Below are 18,044 nucleotides of genomic sequence, written 5' to 3' on the forward strand. Positions count from 1 at the left end.
GCTCAGGTCATTATTTCAGGGTTGTGAGATTGACTCCTGCCTTGGGCTCTGGGCTGAGTGTGGAATCTGCTTGGGATGCTCTCCCTCTCCCTCTACGCCCCTGCTCCCACCGTGCAAGCACATGTGTGCTCTTTCTGCCTAATATATAAATAAGTTTTCTTTTTTAAAAAATAAAGGATCTTATTGTTTTATTATAATATAGCATGATTTTATGAAGATTCTGATAATCAGGATTCCTTAATCTACACAATTACATTGATTTAATTAAATTCTAATTAAATTGGAATTCTTGGTATTCCAATTGATTTACTGATAGCTACAAGTCTTCTTTAATGATTTAGATTTAATGATTAATAATATTTAATGATATAATAAAATAAAAATTATTTTATTTTATTTTAATTTATTTATTTGACAGAGATCACAAGTAAGCAGAGAGACAGGCAGAGAGAGAGAGAAGGGGAGGCAGGGTCCCCACCGAGCAGAGAGCTCGATGTGGGGCTCGATCCCAGGACCCTGAGATCATGACCTGAGCTGAAGGCAGACACTTAACCAACCGAGCCACTCAGGCATCCCAATAAAGAAATTTCTTTTTTTTTTTAAAGATTTTATCTATTTGACAGAGAGAGAAAGATGACCAGTAGGCAGAGAGTCAGGCGGGGGCGGGGAGAGGGGGAAGCAGGCTCCCCGCTGAACAGAGAGCCCGATGCGGGACTCCATCCCAGGAGCCCGGGATCATGACCTGAACCAAAGGCAGCGGCTTAATCCACTGAGCCACCCAGGTGCCCCCCAATAAAGAAATCTTAAAAAAACAAAAACAAAACCCCCCAAAATACTAGTTACTGTATTTGGGGCACAACCCTAAAATCCCAGATAATTTCATCTGGATATTCTTAACGAATTACATCTGCAAAGAACCTTTTTGCAAATAAGGCCACATTCACAAGTATCAGGGTTTAAGATCTGAACATACCTACTCGAGAGATACAGGTCAGCCCAGTACAGGTGGGTTTTTACAGGCGGTACAAGCTGCCTGTGGCAAGGGCAGGGTGCCTCCGTCTGCTGAGCCCAGAGCCGTGGTCTGAGCTGCTCCATGCCTCGGTACCGTCCCTTGACTGTTGGTTTGGTTGATGGTTGGGGATTCTTAATGCCTGTCTCTGTTTTATTATCGTCAGTTATTGTTAACACCCCTCCTTGTGGAGCCGTGGGGCCTGAATCCGTTGTTAGCCAGTTAAACCTGCCGAGAGAGTTGGCCTAACAGGGAGCAGAGAGGCCCAGCACATCTGTTGTCTGTGGTGATCTTGGGGTCAGGTCCCAGCAGAAGGGGCCTGGTGGCCCCAATCTTTCCCTTTTATTTATTTATTTTTTTGGAAAGATTTTATTTATTTGACAGAGAGAGAGATCACAAGTAGGCAGAGAGGCAGGCGGGGGGCTGGGGAGCAGGCTCCCCGCTGAGCAGAGAGCCTGATGCGGGGCTCGATCCCAGGACCCCAAGACCACAACCCGAGCCGAAGGCAGAGGCTCAACCCACTGAGCCACCCAGGCATCCCTCTTTCCCTTTTAGAAAGCCTGGCCTAGGCTCTTCTACTCAGAAGGTTTATGGGTGTAACCCAGAGAGCCCTGGGCTGGTCCCGGCACCCAGGCTTCCTAGTCTCTGTTTCCAAGAGCCCCAGGGAGTGTATAAATAGAGGCAGGACGTGATTCTCTTCAGCACAATTTATTTCGCAGAGAGTCCATCCCCAATTAGAAAAATCTCTTCCTGTAACCTGTCACAAACAAACGAAAATAACTTCTCTGAGGGACGGAATCCCGAGCGCCTCCTGGTGGCCCCCGAGGGCTGTGGAGGGGGACCATTTCCTGCGGGGAGTGTGTGAGCGAGATACCCACTCCAGGGCCCTTGGGGAAGTCTGTTAATTTTCATTTTTATTTACTTATTTTTACAATGACTTTTTTTTTTTTTTTTTAAAGATTTTATTTATTTATTTGACGAGAGAAATCACAAGTAGTTGGAGAGGCAGGCAGAGAGAGAGAGAGAGGAGGAAGCAGGCTCCCTGCTGAGCAGAGAGCCCGATGCGGGACTCGATCCCAGGACCCTGAGATCATGACCTGAGCCGAAGGCAGCGGCTTAACCCACTGAGCCACCCAGGCGCCCCTTACAATGACTTTTTAATGACTTTTTTTCAAAGTAGGCTTCACACCCAGCTTGGATCGAAGCTTGAACTCATGACCCTGAGATCATGACCTGAACTGAGACCAAGAGTTGGGACTTTTAACTGACGGAGCCACCCAGGCGCCACCCAGCCACCCACCCTTCTATTAATTTTTAATTATTATTTATCATTACTAATATATTTATTATTGATAATACTTACAGCTTCAGTAATAGCTTTTTGTAACCAGACATTCCTGAGGCCTCACTTTGCTTGTGAGGTATGGACTCCAGCTCTGATATCGAAATGACAGGAAGTCTTTTTTTTTTTTTTAAAGATTTTATTTATTTATTTGACAGAGAGAAATCACAAGTAGATGGAGAGGCAGAGAGAGAGAGAGAGGGAAGCAGGCTCCCTGCTGAGCAGAGAGCCCAATGCGGGACTCGATCCCAGGACCCTGAGATCATGACCTGAGCTGAAGGCAGCGGCTTAACCCACTGAACCACCCAGGCACCCCGAAATGACAGGAAGTCTTGAGGCAGTTCAGAAACTCCGGGAGAACCAAGGCGAGTGGATATGATGTTCAGACTTTCACAGAGTGGTGTTGGCATGCTGGTGGCCTGTGGCCCGAACTGGCCCACAGATACTGTTTGGCTTATAGTTGTTTTTTTATTTTCGTTTTTGAGGTTTTTTTCATTTTTATTTTTGTTTTTGTTTTAAGTTTTCTGTCAGTTGCCAGCATTTAAGAGATTTCAGATAACACTCTGGATCTTTGATTTCTTCTGAAAAAATCAGAGAGCAGGTGGGGGCTTTCATTCCCACAAGAGGTTAATCATTTGGAACTGAGTAGCATTTGCCCTCCCTGAATGGGGCCTGTGACCTCCGGTGTGCCTGAGACCACACCACTCTCTAGGGCTCTAGTCTGTGGATACCTTGCTTTTTTAAAAAAAATATTTTATTTACTTATTTGACAAACCGAGATCACAAGTAGGCAGAGAGGCAGGCAGAGAGAGAGAGGGGGAAGCAGGGTCCCCGCCGAGCGGAGACCCCAATGTGGGACTCTGTCCCAGGACCCTGAGATCATGACCTGAGCCAAAGGCAGAGGCTTAACCCACTGAGCCACCCAGGCTCCCCGATTCCTTCCATTTTATCTGCTTGGTTCCTGGAAGCATTTGAGTTTGTCGACCCAGCCTAGAGTTTGAGATTGGGGTAAGGGGACAGGAAGTCCCATGGAAGTGATGGGCTCCCCTGCTCCCACCATATGGTGAGATAGATCTGTCTAGATCTATATAAGGTATCTAGATCTAGGGGGAGGGGGTATTGGGAGAGGGTGGCTGAGTTATGGACATTGGGGAGGGTATGTGCTATGGTGAGTGCTGTGAAACCTGGTGATTCACAGACCAGTACCCCTGGGGCTAATTATACATTATATGTTAATAAAAAATAAAAAAATTTAAAAAGATATCTAGATATAGATATCTGTGAATTGAAAGGTTTTGCCTAAACATAGAGCTTCTTCCTGGGGGAAAATATATATATATATATATATATATATATATATATATATATATATATCAAAATTTTATGCTGTTTTGGAGGTAGGGAAACATTATTAGAATAAACAACAGAAAATCCTGGTGTATTGTAGAAATTCATATGAATTTCATATGGACTGTTAGGAACCATGAAATGTCAACAGAATTTTGTGCTTGTGCAGGCCCTCACTGGGCACATGTGTGTCTTCCCTCTGTGATGGGGGCAAAGTTTCAATAATGTTTTGTAGAGTTAGTGGTTGAATGAGTTCTCTGTTTTGTAAGGAATAGGCGAGGATGACTCGCTTCTGTATTTGTTCATCAGATGGTGAATGTGAGCTCAGATTGTCTCCTGGTTTTTCAGTAATGGGGTATAGGTCAGCCCCAGAGTTTGCTGGAATGGTTTCCTGAGGCTTTATTATCCGACGTTACTACCTGGGCTTGTAGTTAGATGGACCTGGTCAGTGTCAGGTTTGGTCACCTTCCAGCTGTGTGACCTTGGGCACGTCACTTAACCCCTCTGAACTTTAGTTTCTGCTTCTGGGGAGAAAGGAGGAGATTCAGCCGTATCCCACAGAGAAGATTAGTCCAGAGCAAGCATGAATGCTCCTAAGAAGGGTAGTAAAATCACATCTCACTTCACAGAGTAAAGTCAAGGGTCGATATTACTGTTCTAAGCTGTGGCTTCCTCAAGGTCATATAGTCTGCAAGGTACAGAACTTGAAGCCATGTCTTCTGACTCTGGGACCAGTGTTGTCATAGGCATAAAAGTAATAGCTTAAGTTGTGAGATATTATTTCTCCCATGTGTACTTTCTAGAACCTCTGAGTCCAGTCCTTAGGGATTACTTTGCCCCACTGTCTCCTCCCTTTTTAAAAAAAAAAATTGTGGTAGGTGTGGGGTGCCTGGCTGGCTCAGTTGGTAGAGCATGTGACTCTTGATCTTGGGGTCATGAGTTCCAGCCCCACGTTGGGTGTAGAGACTATGTAAACAAAAATAAAACCCTTTAAAAATTTTAAAATTATGGTAAATCATACATCACATAAAATTTATCATTTTAACCATTTTTTAAGTTCCCATTCAAAGACATGAAGTACGTTTACAGTGTTTTGCAGCATTTTTTTTTAAAGATTTTATTTATTTGACAGACAGAGATCACAAGTAGGGCAGAGAGAGAGGAGGAAGCAGGCTCCTTGCGGAGCAGAGAGCCCGGTGCAGGGCTCGATCCCAGGACCCTGGGATCATGACCTGAGCCGTAGGCAGAGGCTTTAACCCACTGAGCCACCCAGGCGCCCCTGTTTTGCAGCATTAAACAACTCCCTGCTTTTCCCTCCCAGATCCCTGGCAGCCCCCACTCTGTTTTATGCTTGTATGAACCTGACAGCTTTAGGGAGCTCATGTAAGTGGAATCACATGCTAGTTGTACCTGACTCAACAGAATGTCCTCCAGGTTCATCCATATTATAGCAATGTCATGATTTCCATCCTTTTTTGAGCTGAGTAATATTCTGTCACGTGGATAGACCTCATATTATCTATCCATCCATCCTCTGAGTTGTTTCCAATTGTCCTTTGGCTGTTGGGAGTCATGCTGCTAAGGAATGTGGCCCCCTCTCTTCTTGAGGGATAGGTTGAGTACGACCGTGGTTGGAGAACAGGTTGTGGAATTTGGGGGTCCCTACCTCTTCCTGGCTTAGTGGTCTTAGACCGTTCCCTCACCCCCTACACCCCAGTAGTCTCTTCTGGAAATGATGGCAGTCCATTTCACAATGTGTTTAATAGCGTTGGATGAGAGAGTAGATATGGCGTATTTATTACGGTGCCCAGCCCAGAGCTAACACTCAATATATCCTACCCTTGTACATTCATTCAACAAAATACATGGTGCCTGCTTCCTGATGGTTCCATTTCCCCCCCACACCTAGCCTGTCCCACCCATCCCAAGTGGCAGACCAAGTGGGAATGACCCACTTGGGTCCATGTACTAATGGGTACAATGTCTGGGGTCCATTTTTTTTTTTAAAGATTTTATTTATTTATTTGACAGAGAGAGACTCAGTGAGAAGGAACATAAGCAGGGGGAGTGGGAGAGGGAGAAGCAGGCTTCCTGCAGAGCAGGGAGCCCGACGTCTGGCTCCATCCCAGGACCCTGGGATAATGACCTGAGCTAAAGGCAGATGCCTAACGACTGAGCCACCCAGGCACCCCTCTGGGGTCCATTTAATTCAAAACCAAAACTGCTAAAAAAAAAAAATTTGGTCTACTTTTTATCATCATTGGGAAATGGCAGTTCTAAACAATGTCAGTGGTGAAACAGTCCTCCTCCCCCCACGCATGGATCGTTCCCCCTGCCCATATCCCCAGCCTTCGATAGCCCCTTTCATGCCCCCACGTGTAGCCCACAACTGAAGCTGAATCATGCTTGTGTTCTTGGTTCGTTTCTGTCGTATTTCTTGTTAAATATGCGGCATGCACGTTAGGAAAATTGGCAGCCTACTAATTCTGTTCTCCTTTATGGTGGCTGTTACTGCTGTCTGATTGGCATTTGAGAGGGTGCCTGGGTGGCTCAGTCGGTTGAACATCTAACTCTTGATCTCAGCTCAGTTCTTGATCTTGGGATCATGAGTTCAAGCCCCATGTTGAGCTCTACCCTGGGTGCGGAACCTATTTTTAAAAAATTGCTTTTTATGATAGGATTTTATGTCTCAGAATGGTGTTAGATTGACAGGAAAATTCTGCAGATAATATACAGTTTCCACTCCCCCGCCCCCCACAGTCTCCCCTAGGATTAACATGGTATATTAGTGGAGCACATTGGTTACAATTAAACCAACATTGATACATTATTGCTAACTAAAGTCTAGAGTTTATTCACACTTCCTTAGTTTTTAATCCAGTGTGTATTTGGGGATCCCACCCAAGAGAGCACTAGCACTACCTCTGAATTTGTCATTTCTCCTTTTCTCCTCTTGGCTGTGACGTTTCTCAGACTTTTTTTGTTTGTTTTGTTTTGTTGAGCTTGACGGATTTGAGGAGTACTGGTCAGGGATTTTGTAGAAAGTCCCTCTTTGGGGATTTGTGGCTTTAAAGTTATTTACTGGAGGCCTACTGTAGGTTAGTCATTGTGCGAAGCTTGGGATATAGCAGTGAAATGAAGACATCTATAAACGGCGTTTATAAATCAGCTAGACTTGGAGAGAGCTGTGTGGGCTGAGGATTGAACCCAGACAGCGCCAAGTTTGACCCTTGATCACCGTCCTGTTTGCCACCTCCCATGGGCAGAGGAGAGTTCCACAGGTGGATCCAGCGTAGTAAGCACATCTTGAAATATCTGGCAACCGTGGAATGATGAGAAAGCTAAGACAATAGAACAAAATAGAAGTGAGTTGCTTTCATTTCCGGTGAATAGATTAGGAAAAGTGAGTTTAAGTAATCTTTACCTATATTTCTCTTTTGATCTCTTCTGCTCCTTCTGGTAAGTTCTACTATGCAGCTTTCTCTGCTTTTAAATGTCCCTGTAGGAATGTTTTTGCACAATGCAGACACCCATGGTCAAGTGCAGAATAGGCCAGTGGAAGATCTGTTTGTCCCTAAATGCTCTTTCATGGCATGTTGTGGGTGTATCCAAAAAAACCACATGTGAAATGGTCATGGGGTGGGAAGTCTGGTGCTGGAGAGTGGGGTTCAGGGGCTCTGCCCTCCTGGTCTAGAGCAGCACCCAAGCCCTTTGAGTCTTTCTGAGCCTTGACTGCCTCACCTCTAACTTAGGGGTAATTCGTTGGAGTGGAATCTTACACCTGGTTGAGGTTCTAAGGCCAAAATCTGGTGGAGTCAGCATTACCCTTGGAAAGCCTTCGGTCCACCCACAAAGATATGAACACCGTTGCCCATGTGGGAGACCCCTGCACAGCCCGGGGGTATGTCTGTCATAGCCCACTTTTTGGTCAGATGGCTCCATCCTTGGTCACACCAGATTAAGGATCTACTTGTGTTTGTGGCCCCTGTTGGAATAAACAGTGACATGTCTTTACGCACCAGGATTAGAATACACATGGCTTGCTGGCTCATGGAAAAAAGAGGTCTCACAGGTGTCAAGACCTCATGGTTGGCTTTGTTTTTCATTGCCCTGCATATGTATTTAAGTTTATGTACATTAGAGCCTCTCAATGCCCTGGTCAGCCCAGTCCAAGGGCTGTTGGTAGAGACTGAATGAGATCGTGGGTGTGAGGACCCATGGTGCTCTAGACAAATGTTTGAAGTTGACAGATGTTTAAATATGATCAGTGAGCGATACAGTCATGGGAGTCATAGGGAGGCGCGTGATTTGCTATTTAAACATTTTGGGGGGAATGCGGGATACTGCATGTCTTCTGGCCTCTGAGGAGCCCTGGTGACTTGGTTTCTACTAAGTGTGAAGGTGGTTGTTGACTCAGTAGAGGGCTTTTTTGGGTTGGGTACAGTCTTCGCCCCCTTCAGGAACCTCCCCTCTACTCCGGGCTAATATGACTCCTTTGTTTGGCCACAGAATGTCTTGAAGGAGCATGCGGATGACGACCCCAGTCTGGCCATCACTGGGGTCCCTGTAGTCACTTGGCCAAAGAAGACGCCAAAGGTAAGACGCAGATCACCTGCAGCCGGGAGACCACTCCCACTGCCTTTCCCATCTCCTGTAAGATGACTGTCGGCAGCTTTTCACTGGGGACTCCTGGCAGAGGGCACCCCAATGAAGATGAATGGTTTTGGTGATTTGTCTATTGCAAGTTTTTGTTTTTTGAAAGCAACGATTTTCCCTAAGCTGTGGAAACTGCAGGCAGTGCCCCCTGGTGGTCATTCAGAAAACTGTAGGGGAGCGATGCCTCCTCACCTTTCCCTATCTTAGGTGGGAGTTCTTTCTCTTCTTCCTTCTCTCCTTTCTTTTTTTTCTCCTTCTCTTTTTCCTCCAGGTGCTTCAGGGGCTGTTTCCTCTCTTTTGAAAGTAACTTTTTTCTCTTTTACTTTTCTTTTCCTCTTTTAATTTTCCCCATTAATTTTGATTGAGCCTGGAAAAGTCTAATCAAATAGGAAAGGACAAAGACCCTAGGGAGAATGATAGTAACGATAGAATGATAGGGGACTTACCAGAAGCAAGTTGCTTTCCCTCGTCATCTGCATCCCTTAATCTTCTTTAGACGCCAGCAACCCTGTGGGGCAGACACTGGGGACTTCTCATTTTACAGATGAGGAAACAGAGGTTTACAAAGGTCAAGTCACTTATGAGGGCACTTGGCAGAGCCGAGTGTGGGATGATCAGTCTGCGTGACAGCAGAGACCAGACTGTTAGCCAGTGTCCATCTCAAAGTCCGGAGAAATCCAGTAAGATTTTGGTGTGCCTTCTTCCAAAGACCGTGCTAGGGTGGGACGTGTATGTATCAAACCTGTCTGTCCACACTCAGACCTACCACTTTCTTGAGCAAGTTCTAGAAACGTCCTGAACCTTGCTTTCCTCATCTGTAAAAAGGGGTTATGCCAGCAACTCCTTCAAATGGTTGTTGGGACGACTAGATGAGATAGTGCATTATTGAATTTGTTTCTGGTTAATTGTAAAAAACAAAAAACAGAGCAATGCATGCAAGTTCTTAGGACAAGGACTGACCAGTAGTTAGTGCTCTTTAAACGTTGTGACTTAAGTGGCCTCTCGACTGATGGGTATTTTTTCTGATTTTTTTTTTCCTGTTATAAGAGACATATAGAGGAACTTTCTAGATCTGTGCTGTTTCAAATGGTAGTTGCTGGTTATATGGCTGTTGAGCACTTGAAATATGGCAAGCCCAAACAAGATGTGCTCTAAGTGTAAAATACACAATAGATTTCAAAGATTTAAGTGCAAAGAAGAACACTGTAAAATTACTCATTCATTTATTTTTTTATGTTGATTGCTTGTTGAAATTAGGGTTGCCAGATTTTAAAAAGAATGCCTATTTAACTGAATATCACATAAACAACAGGTAAAACTTCTAAGTATAGCTCACATACCACATGGGATATACCTATGCTGGAAAAGAGTATTCATTGTTCATCTGAAATTTAACTAGATGTCCTGTATTTTTTTCTTTTTAATATGATGTTAGTCACCCTACAGTACATCATTAGTTTTATATGTAGTGTTCCAAGATTCATTGTTTGGATGTCCTGTATTTTTATTTGCTACCTCTGGCAACTCTAGTGGAAATTATAATATTTTGGATATATTGGTTAGACAAAATGGGTTTTTAATATTAATTTCATCTTTTTCTTTTTGCTTCTTTAAATGTGGCTACAAAAAAGTGTAAAAGTACATGCATGACTTTATATTTTTGTTGGGCAGTGAAGTTCTAGATTATTCCTTCCACCCTTGTTTGATTATCTTCTTAGGGTATATTCCTAAATGTGGAACTGCTGGGGAAATGGGTCCCTCTTCCTTGCAGGTAAAATCTAATTCTCTTTGAAGCTTAGTAGGAATTTAGGTGATAGGAGAAGTGAAAAAGGATTTGCCCTTCTAGCCCCTGCCTTTGGTTTCCAGATCTGTGGAAGTGTATAGGGTTTTAATGTTCACTTTCTCCTCCATGGGCACTAAATGCATTTGGCATTTCTGAGCCCACAAACTGCTTGCAGACCTAGCACCTTGCAACAATGCCTCAAGGCCCCACAGCTGCCCTGAACCCAAAGAGGAAACCGTGGCTTTGCCTCACTGCCTGCTTCCCTCCCAGTTGAGGAATTGCTCCAGGGGAGGGATTAGGGTTTGCAGAACATGGGCTTTTCAAAAAACAAACTTGCCACTACCCTGTGTAATCCCAAAATCCATGGATGGATCCAGATGAGCTTCTCAGGGGGAAGTCACTTCAGGACTGCTAAGGTGTCCTGTCCTCCGTGGTGGAGACCCTCCAGTTTACTCCTGAGAGGCTGATTGGCATTTTAAAAAGCAAAAAAGACCACACCTCTGCTCCTTTCCTCTAAAGGGCTGGAAGCAGGAAGCAGGCTGGGGGCGGGGGTGGGGGGGTGGGGGGTGGGGGGAGCCCTTACCTAAGGCTTTCTTGGAGGATCAGTGTGTGTCTATACACGTACTTGTGTCTACAAGTGAAGGATGAAGAGAGAGCATTTGCTATTTGACAGTACTTTGGGGGAGTACCACTGTGGGTCTTTTTGAAACCTTATAATGAAACAGACATAACATGCTTACCGTACAGTTCTCCCACTTAAAGTGTACAACTCACTTTTTGGTAAATCCAGTATATTCAGAGAGAGACGCAACTATCCCACAATCTAATTTTAGAACATTTTCCTACCCTCTGAAGGAGATCCCATCAGCTGTCAGTCCCCCAACCTCCACCCTCAAATCTTCCCCTCCCCCAGGCCCTGGCAACCACTAATCTCTCCATCTCTGTGGCTTTGTGAGCTCTGGACATTTCATGTAAATGGAATTATCCGATATGTGACCTTTAGTGATTGGCTTCTTGCACTTAGTATAATATTTTTAAGCTTCACCCACATGGTCACTTCTGTCAGGACTTCCTTCCTTTTTATGGCTGAATAGTATTCCATTATGCTTGTCTACCGTGCTTGGTTTATCCATTCACCGGTTACAGGACATTTGGGCTGTTCCCACCATTTGGCTGTCGTGGGTAATAATGCTGTGAACATGCATGCACACGTTTTTACATGGCACAGGTTTTCATGTCTCTTGAGCAGGTGCCTTGAGCACTGACTGATCCCACAGTAACGCTGTGTTTAACTGTGTGAGGAACTGCCAGACTATTTTCCAGAGCGGCTGCGCCCTTTTGCATTCCCACCAGCAACGTGCGAGCCTTTCAGTTTACCCACAGCTTCGCCAATGCGTATTATCCGTCTTTTTGTTGAGAGCCCTTTTTCTTTTCAATTTACTTTATGATTTCTCAAACTCACTGGAAGCTTCTCGTAGGAGTTTGCAAGGGCTGCCCTCACAGAGAGCTGCACTCCGTGTGCGTGGTTCAGAGGGCAGAAGTTCATTTTCCCACAGGTCTGGAGGCCAGAAGTCTGAGAACAAGATGTCAGTTGGCAGGATATATGTCTTCTGGGGACCGTCTCCTGGACTTGTGGATAGTCGGTGTCTCTATATTGTCACATGGTCTGACCTCCTGGGCGTCTGTGTCCTAATCTCAGAAGACACCAGTCCCGCTGAATCAGGACCCACCCTAGCTTTAACTCCGTTACTTCTGGAAAGACTTTATCTCCAGGTGCCCACATTCTGAGGTCCTGGGGAGGGTCAGGGCTTCCATGTGAGAATCTGGTGGTGGTCCGGGCGGCAGGAGGGGCGGCGGTGGGGAACACCATTCAGCTCTTAGCATTTATCATACATGATTTCAGAGCCACAAAATGATGTCAGTAATATAATAACGAATACCGTGGACCCCCACTCTAGAAATAAATGACCACCAGTGCCATCCAAAGCCGACTGGGCATTCCACCTGGATGTATGCACCCCTCTTTATTTATTTATTTATTTATTTATTTTTAAAGATTTTGTTTATTTATTTGACAGACAAAGATCACAAGTAGGCAGAGAGGCAGGTAGAGAGAGGAGGAAGCAGGCTCCCTGTGGAGCAGAGAGCCCGATGCGGGGCTCCATCCCAGGACCCTGAGATCATGACCCGAGCCGAAGGCAGAGGCTTTAACCCCCCCAGGCACCCCTGCACCCATCTTCAGATGCCTTCTTTCCATTGTATTTGATCCTCCCAGCGAGGCTGGGAGGCACAGATAGTGTTACCTCCGTGGGTGCGGCTGAGAGGGGGGACCCAGAGAGGGACGCTGGTACGCCCTGGGCCCTGCAACTTGTGAATATGCGGTGTTGGTCCCCAGATCTGGGGAACTCAGGGGAATGTGGCAGAGGGGAGGGGGAGGGGGAGGGGAGCCGCGCGGCTCTAGGTCTGCGTTTCCCGGCTGGTGGGGTTAAAAAGTTAACAGGAAAAGGAGAAGTGAGTGAACGACTGACTGCCCGGGCCGCCGGGGTCTCACCGTTCCCAGGTCTGCAGTCGCTGGCTCCCAATTTGATGCAGGCTGGGTTGAAAGATCAAGGGTGCTCGTTGAGGCTGTCAGGATGCGAGGTAGGGAGCGGCATTGGGTCTGGGTCAGGTTACTTAACAAGTAATTAATGCTAAATGATGATTAGCAAGAAATGCTTTGATCTCCCACCTTGCCTCCCGGAGAACAAAGTCCTTTTCTGGAACTGATTAGGTGCGGGGAGGTCATTTCTGATGCCGCGTCTCTCAAAGATGCTACTGAACCTCCGTCCGTCGTCATTGATTGGCTGTTTCCACCAGCGGTGATGGATTTGTTTTGATCCATCTACACTTCTTTTATGACCAGGTGGCAGGATTTGGGGGGCCTGTCTGTGACCTTAGAACCAAGCCAAGGGGAACTGAACTTATTTGAGGCCCGACCTCTGACCTCAGCCTTATTAAGCAAGCCAGCCTTCTGCTCCCCAGCCAGACACTTCTACCCAGCTAGCTTGATGGGTCATTCACAGAGAGGGAAACTGAGGAAGGAGAGGAGAACGGGGCACAGCCTTCTCTGGAGGTCTGGAGGGTGAGCCCATGGATATGTCCTGCTTCGTCCTTTTTTTTTTTTTTTAAAGATTTTATTTAAAATCCTTCTCCCTCTCAGAGAGGGAGAGACTGAGCATAAACAGGGGAGCAGCAGGCAGAGGGAGAAGCAGGCTCCCCACTGAGCAGGAAGCCCGATGTGGGACTCGATCCCAGGACCCCGGGGTCATGACCTGAGCCGAAGGCAGATGCTTAACCAACGGAGCCACCCAGGCATCCCTACATCCTGCTTCTTATTCTTTTTTTTTTTTTTTTTAAAGATTTTATTTATTTATTTGACAGAGAGAGATGACAAGTAGGCAGAGAGGCAGGCAGAGAGAGAGGGAAGCAGGCTCCCCACTGAGCAGAGAGCCCGATGTGGGACTCGATCCCAGGACCCTGAGATCATGACCTGAGCCGAAGGCAGCAGCCTAACCCACTGAGCCACCCAGGCGCCCCCTGCTGCTTATTCTTAATCCATTATCTCAAGAGGCCAAACCTGGCTGCCACTTGAATTTCAACTGGCAGTTTTTCTGGACGGTAGGAGCAGAGGCTAGAGTAGGTGTGAACAAGTGCCCAGATAGGGGACATGGGACAGCCCTTTTCAGTTATAGGACTGGCTTCCTTACAGGGACATTATGGGGCCACACGGGAACCAGGGCAGGAAATCACACACACACACACACACACACACACACACACCTGATGCCTTATTACCCCTGATTCTACTTTGTTTCTCTTCCTCTTCCTCTGTAGTTGGTCATTGAGATCTGGGAAGCCTGAGAAGTGTGGGGTCCCCCTGGAGTGACACACAGCCTTTACCTGAAGGCGAGGCCCATAATTCGGTAAAAAGGGGCCCGTGTACTTCCTGTTCTTTCTCTGCCCTGCTTTCAACTCCTGTCACCCCTGCAGTAATGAAGTTGGGGAGGAGGAGGAGGAGGAGTAGGAGGATGAAGATAAGGAAGGCCTTTTATTGTTGTCACATTGGGGCCAGGTAGTTTCCCAGAAAGGCTTCTAAGGAGAGCCAGTCCTCGGGCTAGCGGCATCAGCGGCATCAGCGGCATCAGCGTCACCTGGGGAACTTGGTAAAAAAACAACAAAAAAAGAAAAAACAAGCAACCAGCTTCCTGGGCCTGGCCTGGATTCTGGAGGTTTGGGGTGGGGCCTGAGAACCTACCCTTTCTTAACACTTTGCAGGTAAGTCTCATGCAGGACTAGGAGGGGCTCTGGGGCCAGGGGCCTCTGGGGATTAAACCCTGGCTTTGCCACAAACTAGCCCTGTGGTTGTGGACAAGTCTGAGCCTCAGTTTACTCATCTGTAACAAAGGACTCATAATGCCCTTCCTGCAGAATTGCTGTGAGATGCGGACTGTAGGCCATTGGTCAGGGATACCTGTTGTCATTTTTTGTAATTGTGACTTAGAGGTTAATGGTGACCCTGCGTCTGCCCTCCCAGAAGGTTCGTGATGCTCCCTGTAGAAATAGAGGACACAGGAGGAAGGGCCTGGAGCGGGGGAGGGGAGTGAATAGTTTAGACATTTCCCATGCTTCCGTGATTGTTGGCTGGTGCAGCAGCTCCATCTCAAGCAAAGACCTTAGTGGCTTCATCTCCCCAAAGTAGTCGTGGCTATGCCGAAGTGGCTGGTTTAGGAAAGGGCTTCTCCCGTGTCCGTTCCTTACTCCCCCGAAAGGAGAAGCCCTAGGCACTGTGGGTGACTGTTGCCTTAGACTATCGCGTCAAGGGTTTGAAGCTGCTGAGGCTACAGGGGAGGGGGAGGGGGGGGTCCAGTCCTTCCAGCTTCCTGAGAGCAGGACAAATCCAGGGGAGGGCAGCTTCCAAGATTGGGCATGTGTAATGCTCAGGGAAGGACGGGGCCAGCCGTGGGAGCTCCAGCACCAGCAGAGCAAAGGAAGGCAAGAGAAGCAAGTGGATGGTGGAGAGGACACAGTGAGAGGAACCAAGGGAAAAACAATCTGGGGCCCCCGTCTGGAATCCCCGGGGTTTTCCTCGGTGACTGCTGAGTCATTTGTGAAGTCCAGCACCTTCTCAGGAGGGCAGCAAAAACCTGTGATCAAAGAATACCCACAAACGTGGCCTTCTTACTCTGAAGAGTGTTGTATACAGCAGCAACAAGCAGAAAAATCCAACTGGAAGAAAATCATCGAAGGTGAAGGGGGAAGCTGGGACCCAGGGGTCTGGACCAGTTTTTGGAGCTCCAATTCCAGATTTGTTAGTGGCCGAACCCGAGTGTCGTGGTCCCTATGGGTGAGCTGGATGACAAGGATCCCATCGGAGCCCTCCTTTTTTGGTGGAGTAAACCCAAGCCAGACAGTAGAAGTTGCTAGAGAAACACCACACATGAGATGTAGGCAGGACAGAACTGTGGCTTTAGCTGCTGGCTTTTAGTAGCCAAGAGTCCTGTCTTCTTGCTGTGTCTTCACATTTTTTCTCTGCCGTATACGTGTCTGTGTCCAAATTTCCTTTCTTTTTTTTTTTAGATTTTATTTATTTATTTGTCAGAGAGAGAGAGAGCGAGAGTGAGCACAAGCAGACAGAGTGGCAGCAGAGGCAGAGGGAGAAGCAGGCTCCCTGCCGAGCAAGGAGCCCAATGTGGGACTCAATCCCAGGATGCTGGGATCATGACCTGAGCCGAAGGCAGCTACTTAACCAACGGAGCCACCCAGGTGTCCCCAAATTTCCTCTTTCTATAAAGACACCAGTCTTTAGAGGTCTTGAATTGGGGTCCTAATAGCCTGTTTTTAACTGAATCACTTCTGTAAAGCCGCTGTGTCACCTTTTGAGGTCCTGGGGGTGGGACCTCGTCATACGAATTTTGGGGCAGATACGATTCAGCCTATAAACCTGTCAGGCCTTCAGGGAGTCTCTGTCTTCTCGAAATCATGTCCCAAGTCCTTGTGGCGTGCCCAGGCCCTCAGCTGTGGTTGTGCTTTAGAATCTCAAGATTTTCTCTCCTCTGTTCAACATCACCGGGAACTGAATGACTCGAGATTTTTCCATTTACTTGGTCTTGGCTCATGCTAGTCCCCTTCTAGAAATGCCCTTCTTATTCCCCAGTTACAGAATTTCCACCTCTAAGCCCAGCCGACCCCCTGCTTCACCAGGAAGCTTCCGGGGCTGGACGTTTTCTAGTTATCTCTCTAGAGATCCTCTCTCCAGCTCTCTCCGGTCTTCTCTGGCCTTCTCTGGCCTGTTCCGTGGGCTGCTTCTCTGGCTTCTGGTTGGGCTCAGCCAATGGGAGGTTCCAGCAGGAGATGGGAATGTAAGAGAAGAAAGAGGTTGGGGTATTTAATAACCCCAGCTATTTCTCCATGAGATCATGTCATGTTGGTTCTTTCCTCCTTCTGAAGGCCACAATTTCTATTTTGTGGACTTCTCCAGCTTTTTTTTCTGCATTTCCAGCAACTGGTCCCTCCTGTGGCCCATCAGCCAAAGGGAAGTAATGGCTTGTGGCTGTTACTAGGCTCAGAGTGTAACACCACACCTTGTAGGTTTCTCTAACCCTACTTACACTCTGTAGATGGAGTCTGTTAAACTCTCCTCCATGACCCAGTGTGAGGCCGCCGGGGTGCCATCAGTTTCCTGCCAAGATCCTGATGGCTGTACTTCCCCAGTCTCTCTTTCCACTGGACGTCTTTATGCTACTCTGCATTTTATGGCCTCCACCAGCTTCCCGAGACTAGATCTCATCTTATTAATTTTTTTCCTTCTCCATTTTTGTTATCCCGTCATGCATGCGTGCTCCCAGATTGCGAGGGCCCAGGAAATGTTTGTTGAATGAATGAACTCAATCACAGGGTTTTCCTAGCACTTCTAAAAGATGAAATTGGACCGAATCCGTTTCTGGCTCTTGGCTGTCTTTCTCTGGCTTGTGTCTCTTTGGTGAGAGTGTGGATCTCTCCTTACTGTAACTTTTATATCCGAGTCCCAGCCAACTGTTGAAGGAATGCTAAATGGGATGTTCAGTGCTCCTTGGTACTCCTGGACCCTTTTGTCCCTCAGATTTAAGCTTCCTTCTTTATCCCTCTGGACTTAGAATTCACCTGAAATTTCTCAGCCAACATCTGTGTCATTTTAGAACCGCTTTATTGGAACTTAAAAGTCAGCGTTCAGCTGAAATAACCTGTAATTAAAGTCTGCAGCCGAAGATTTCTTTCTTAGTCTGATAACCTGCTCAGCTGTCTGTGTTAATAATGCCAAAGACAAATTCTTGGAAAGCAATTGAAATATTGTGGGCTCCTGCCTTTGGTGGGGTAATTAGAAAGCCAGGCAGCCGCTGTAAGTGATTGCCTGCCATTATCATGGTTTTATTTCTGGAACAATGGCCTATCCTTCAGACTTTTCTTTTTGTCGAATGTCATCATATATTTCCCGTTCTTAAAGGAGGATACTTGATCATTGACATGGGGAATAAGTTGTCATGCCCTTTAATAACCCTCCTGGTCCTCCCCGCTCTACAGTTTGCCTTTGTTAGAAAGATGGATGTGCGTGTTGTCGAATGACAATGTTGTCAGGTAATGTGTTCTCCAAATTCAGATGTTCGAGAGAAAAACGGGGCAGAGTAGGTGAATACAGGTGAAATATTTGCACTGTTTAACGTGGCTTCTTGTTCTAAAGGTGATGAGGGCAAGTGCATTTGCTGGGATGAGGGGAATTTTAATTACACGTGAGGAAGGTAGGTGAGAAGTGAAAGCTATAGTAAAACCTGCTCGAAACCACTGACCTTCTCCACCAATGCATGTAAATAACGAAACAGCAAAACACTTTGAAG

The 18,044-nt window shown here is 46.6% G+C and overlaps 1 protein-coding gene across 10 annotated transcripts in view; it reads left to right on the plus strand.

Annotated features, from left to right (window-relative positions):
* Positions 1–18,044, plus strand: part of KDM2B (lysine demethylase 2B) — a 123,447-nt gene that overhangs the window by 66,302 nt on the left and 39,101 nt on the right. For all 10 annotated transcript variants that reach the window (XM_013056496.2, XM_013056494.2, XM_013056495.2 and 7 more), the window contains one exon: positions 8,208–8,294. In XM_013056496.2, the coding sequence (XP_012911950.1) occupies positions 8,208–8,294 (87 nt within the window). The remainder of the gene's footprint in view (positions 1–8,207; positions 8,295–18,044) is intronic.

This window comes from Mustela putorius, unplaced genomic scaffold (assembly GCF_011764305.1).
Source record: "Mustela putorius furo isolate JIRA1106 unplaced genomic scaffold, ASM1176430v1.1 tig00537248_pilon_pilon_pilon, whole genome shotgun sequence".
NCBI lineage: Eukaryota > Metazoa > Chordata > Mammalia > Carnivora > Mustelidae > Mustela > Mustela putorius.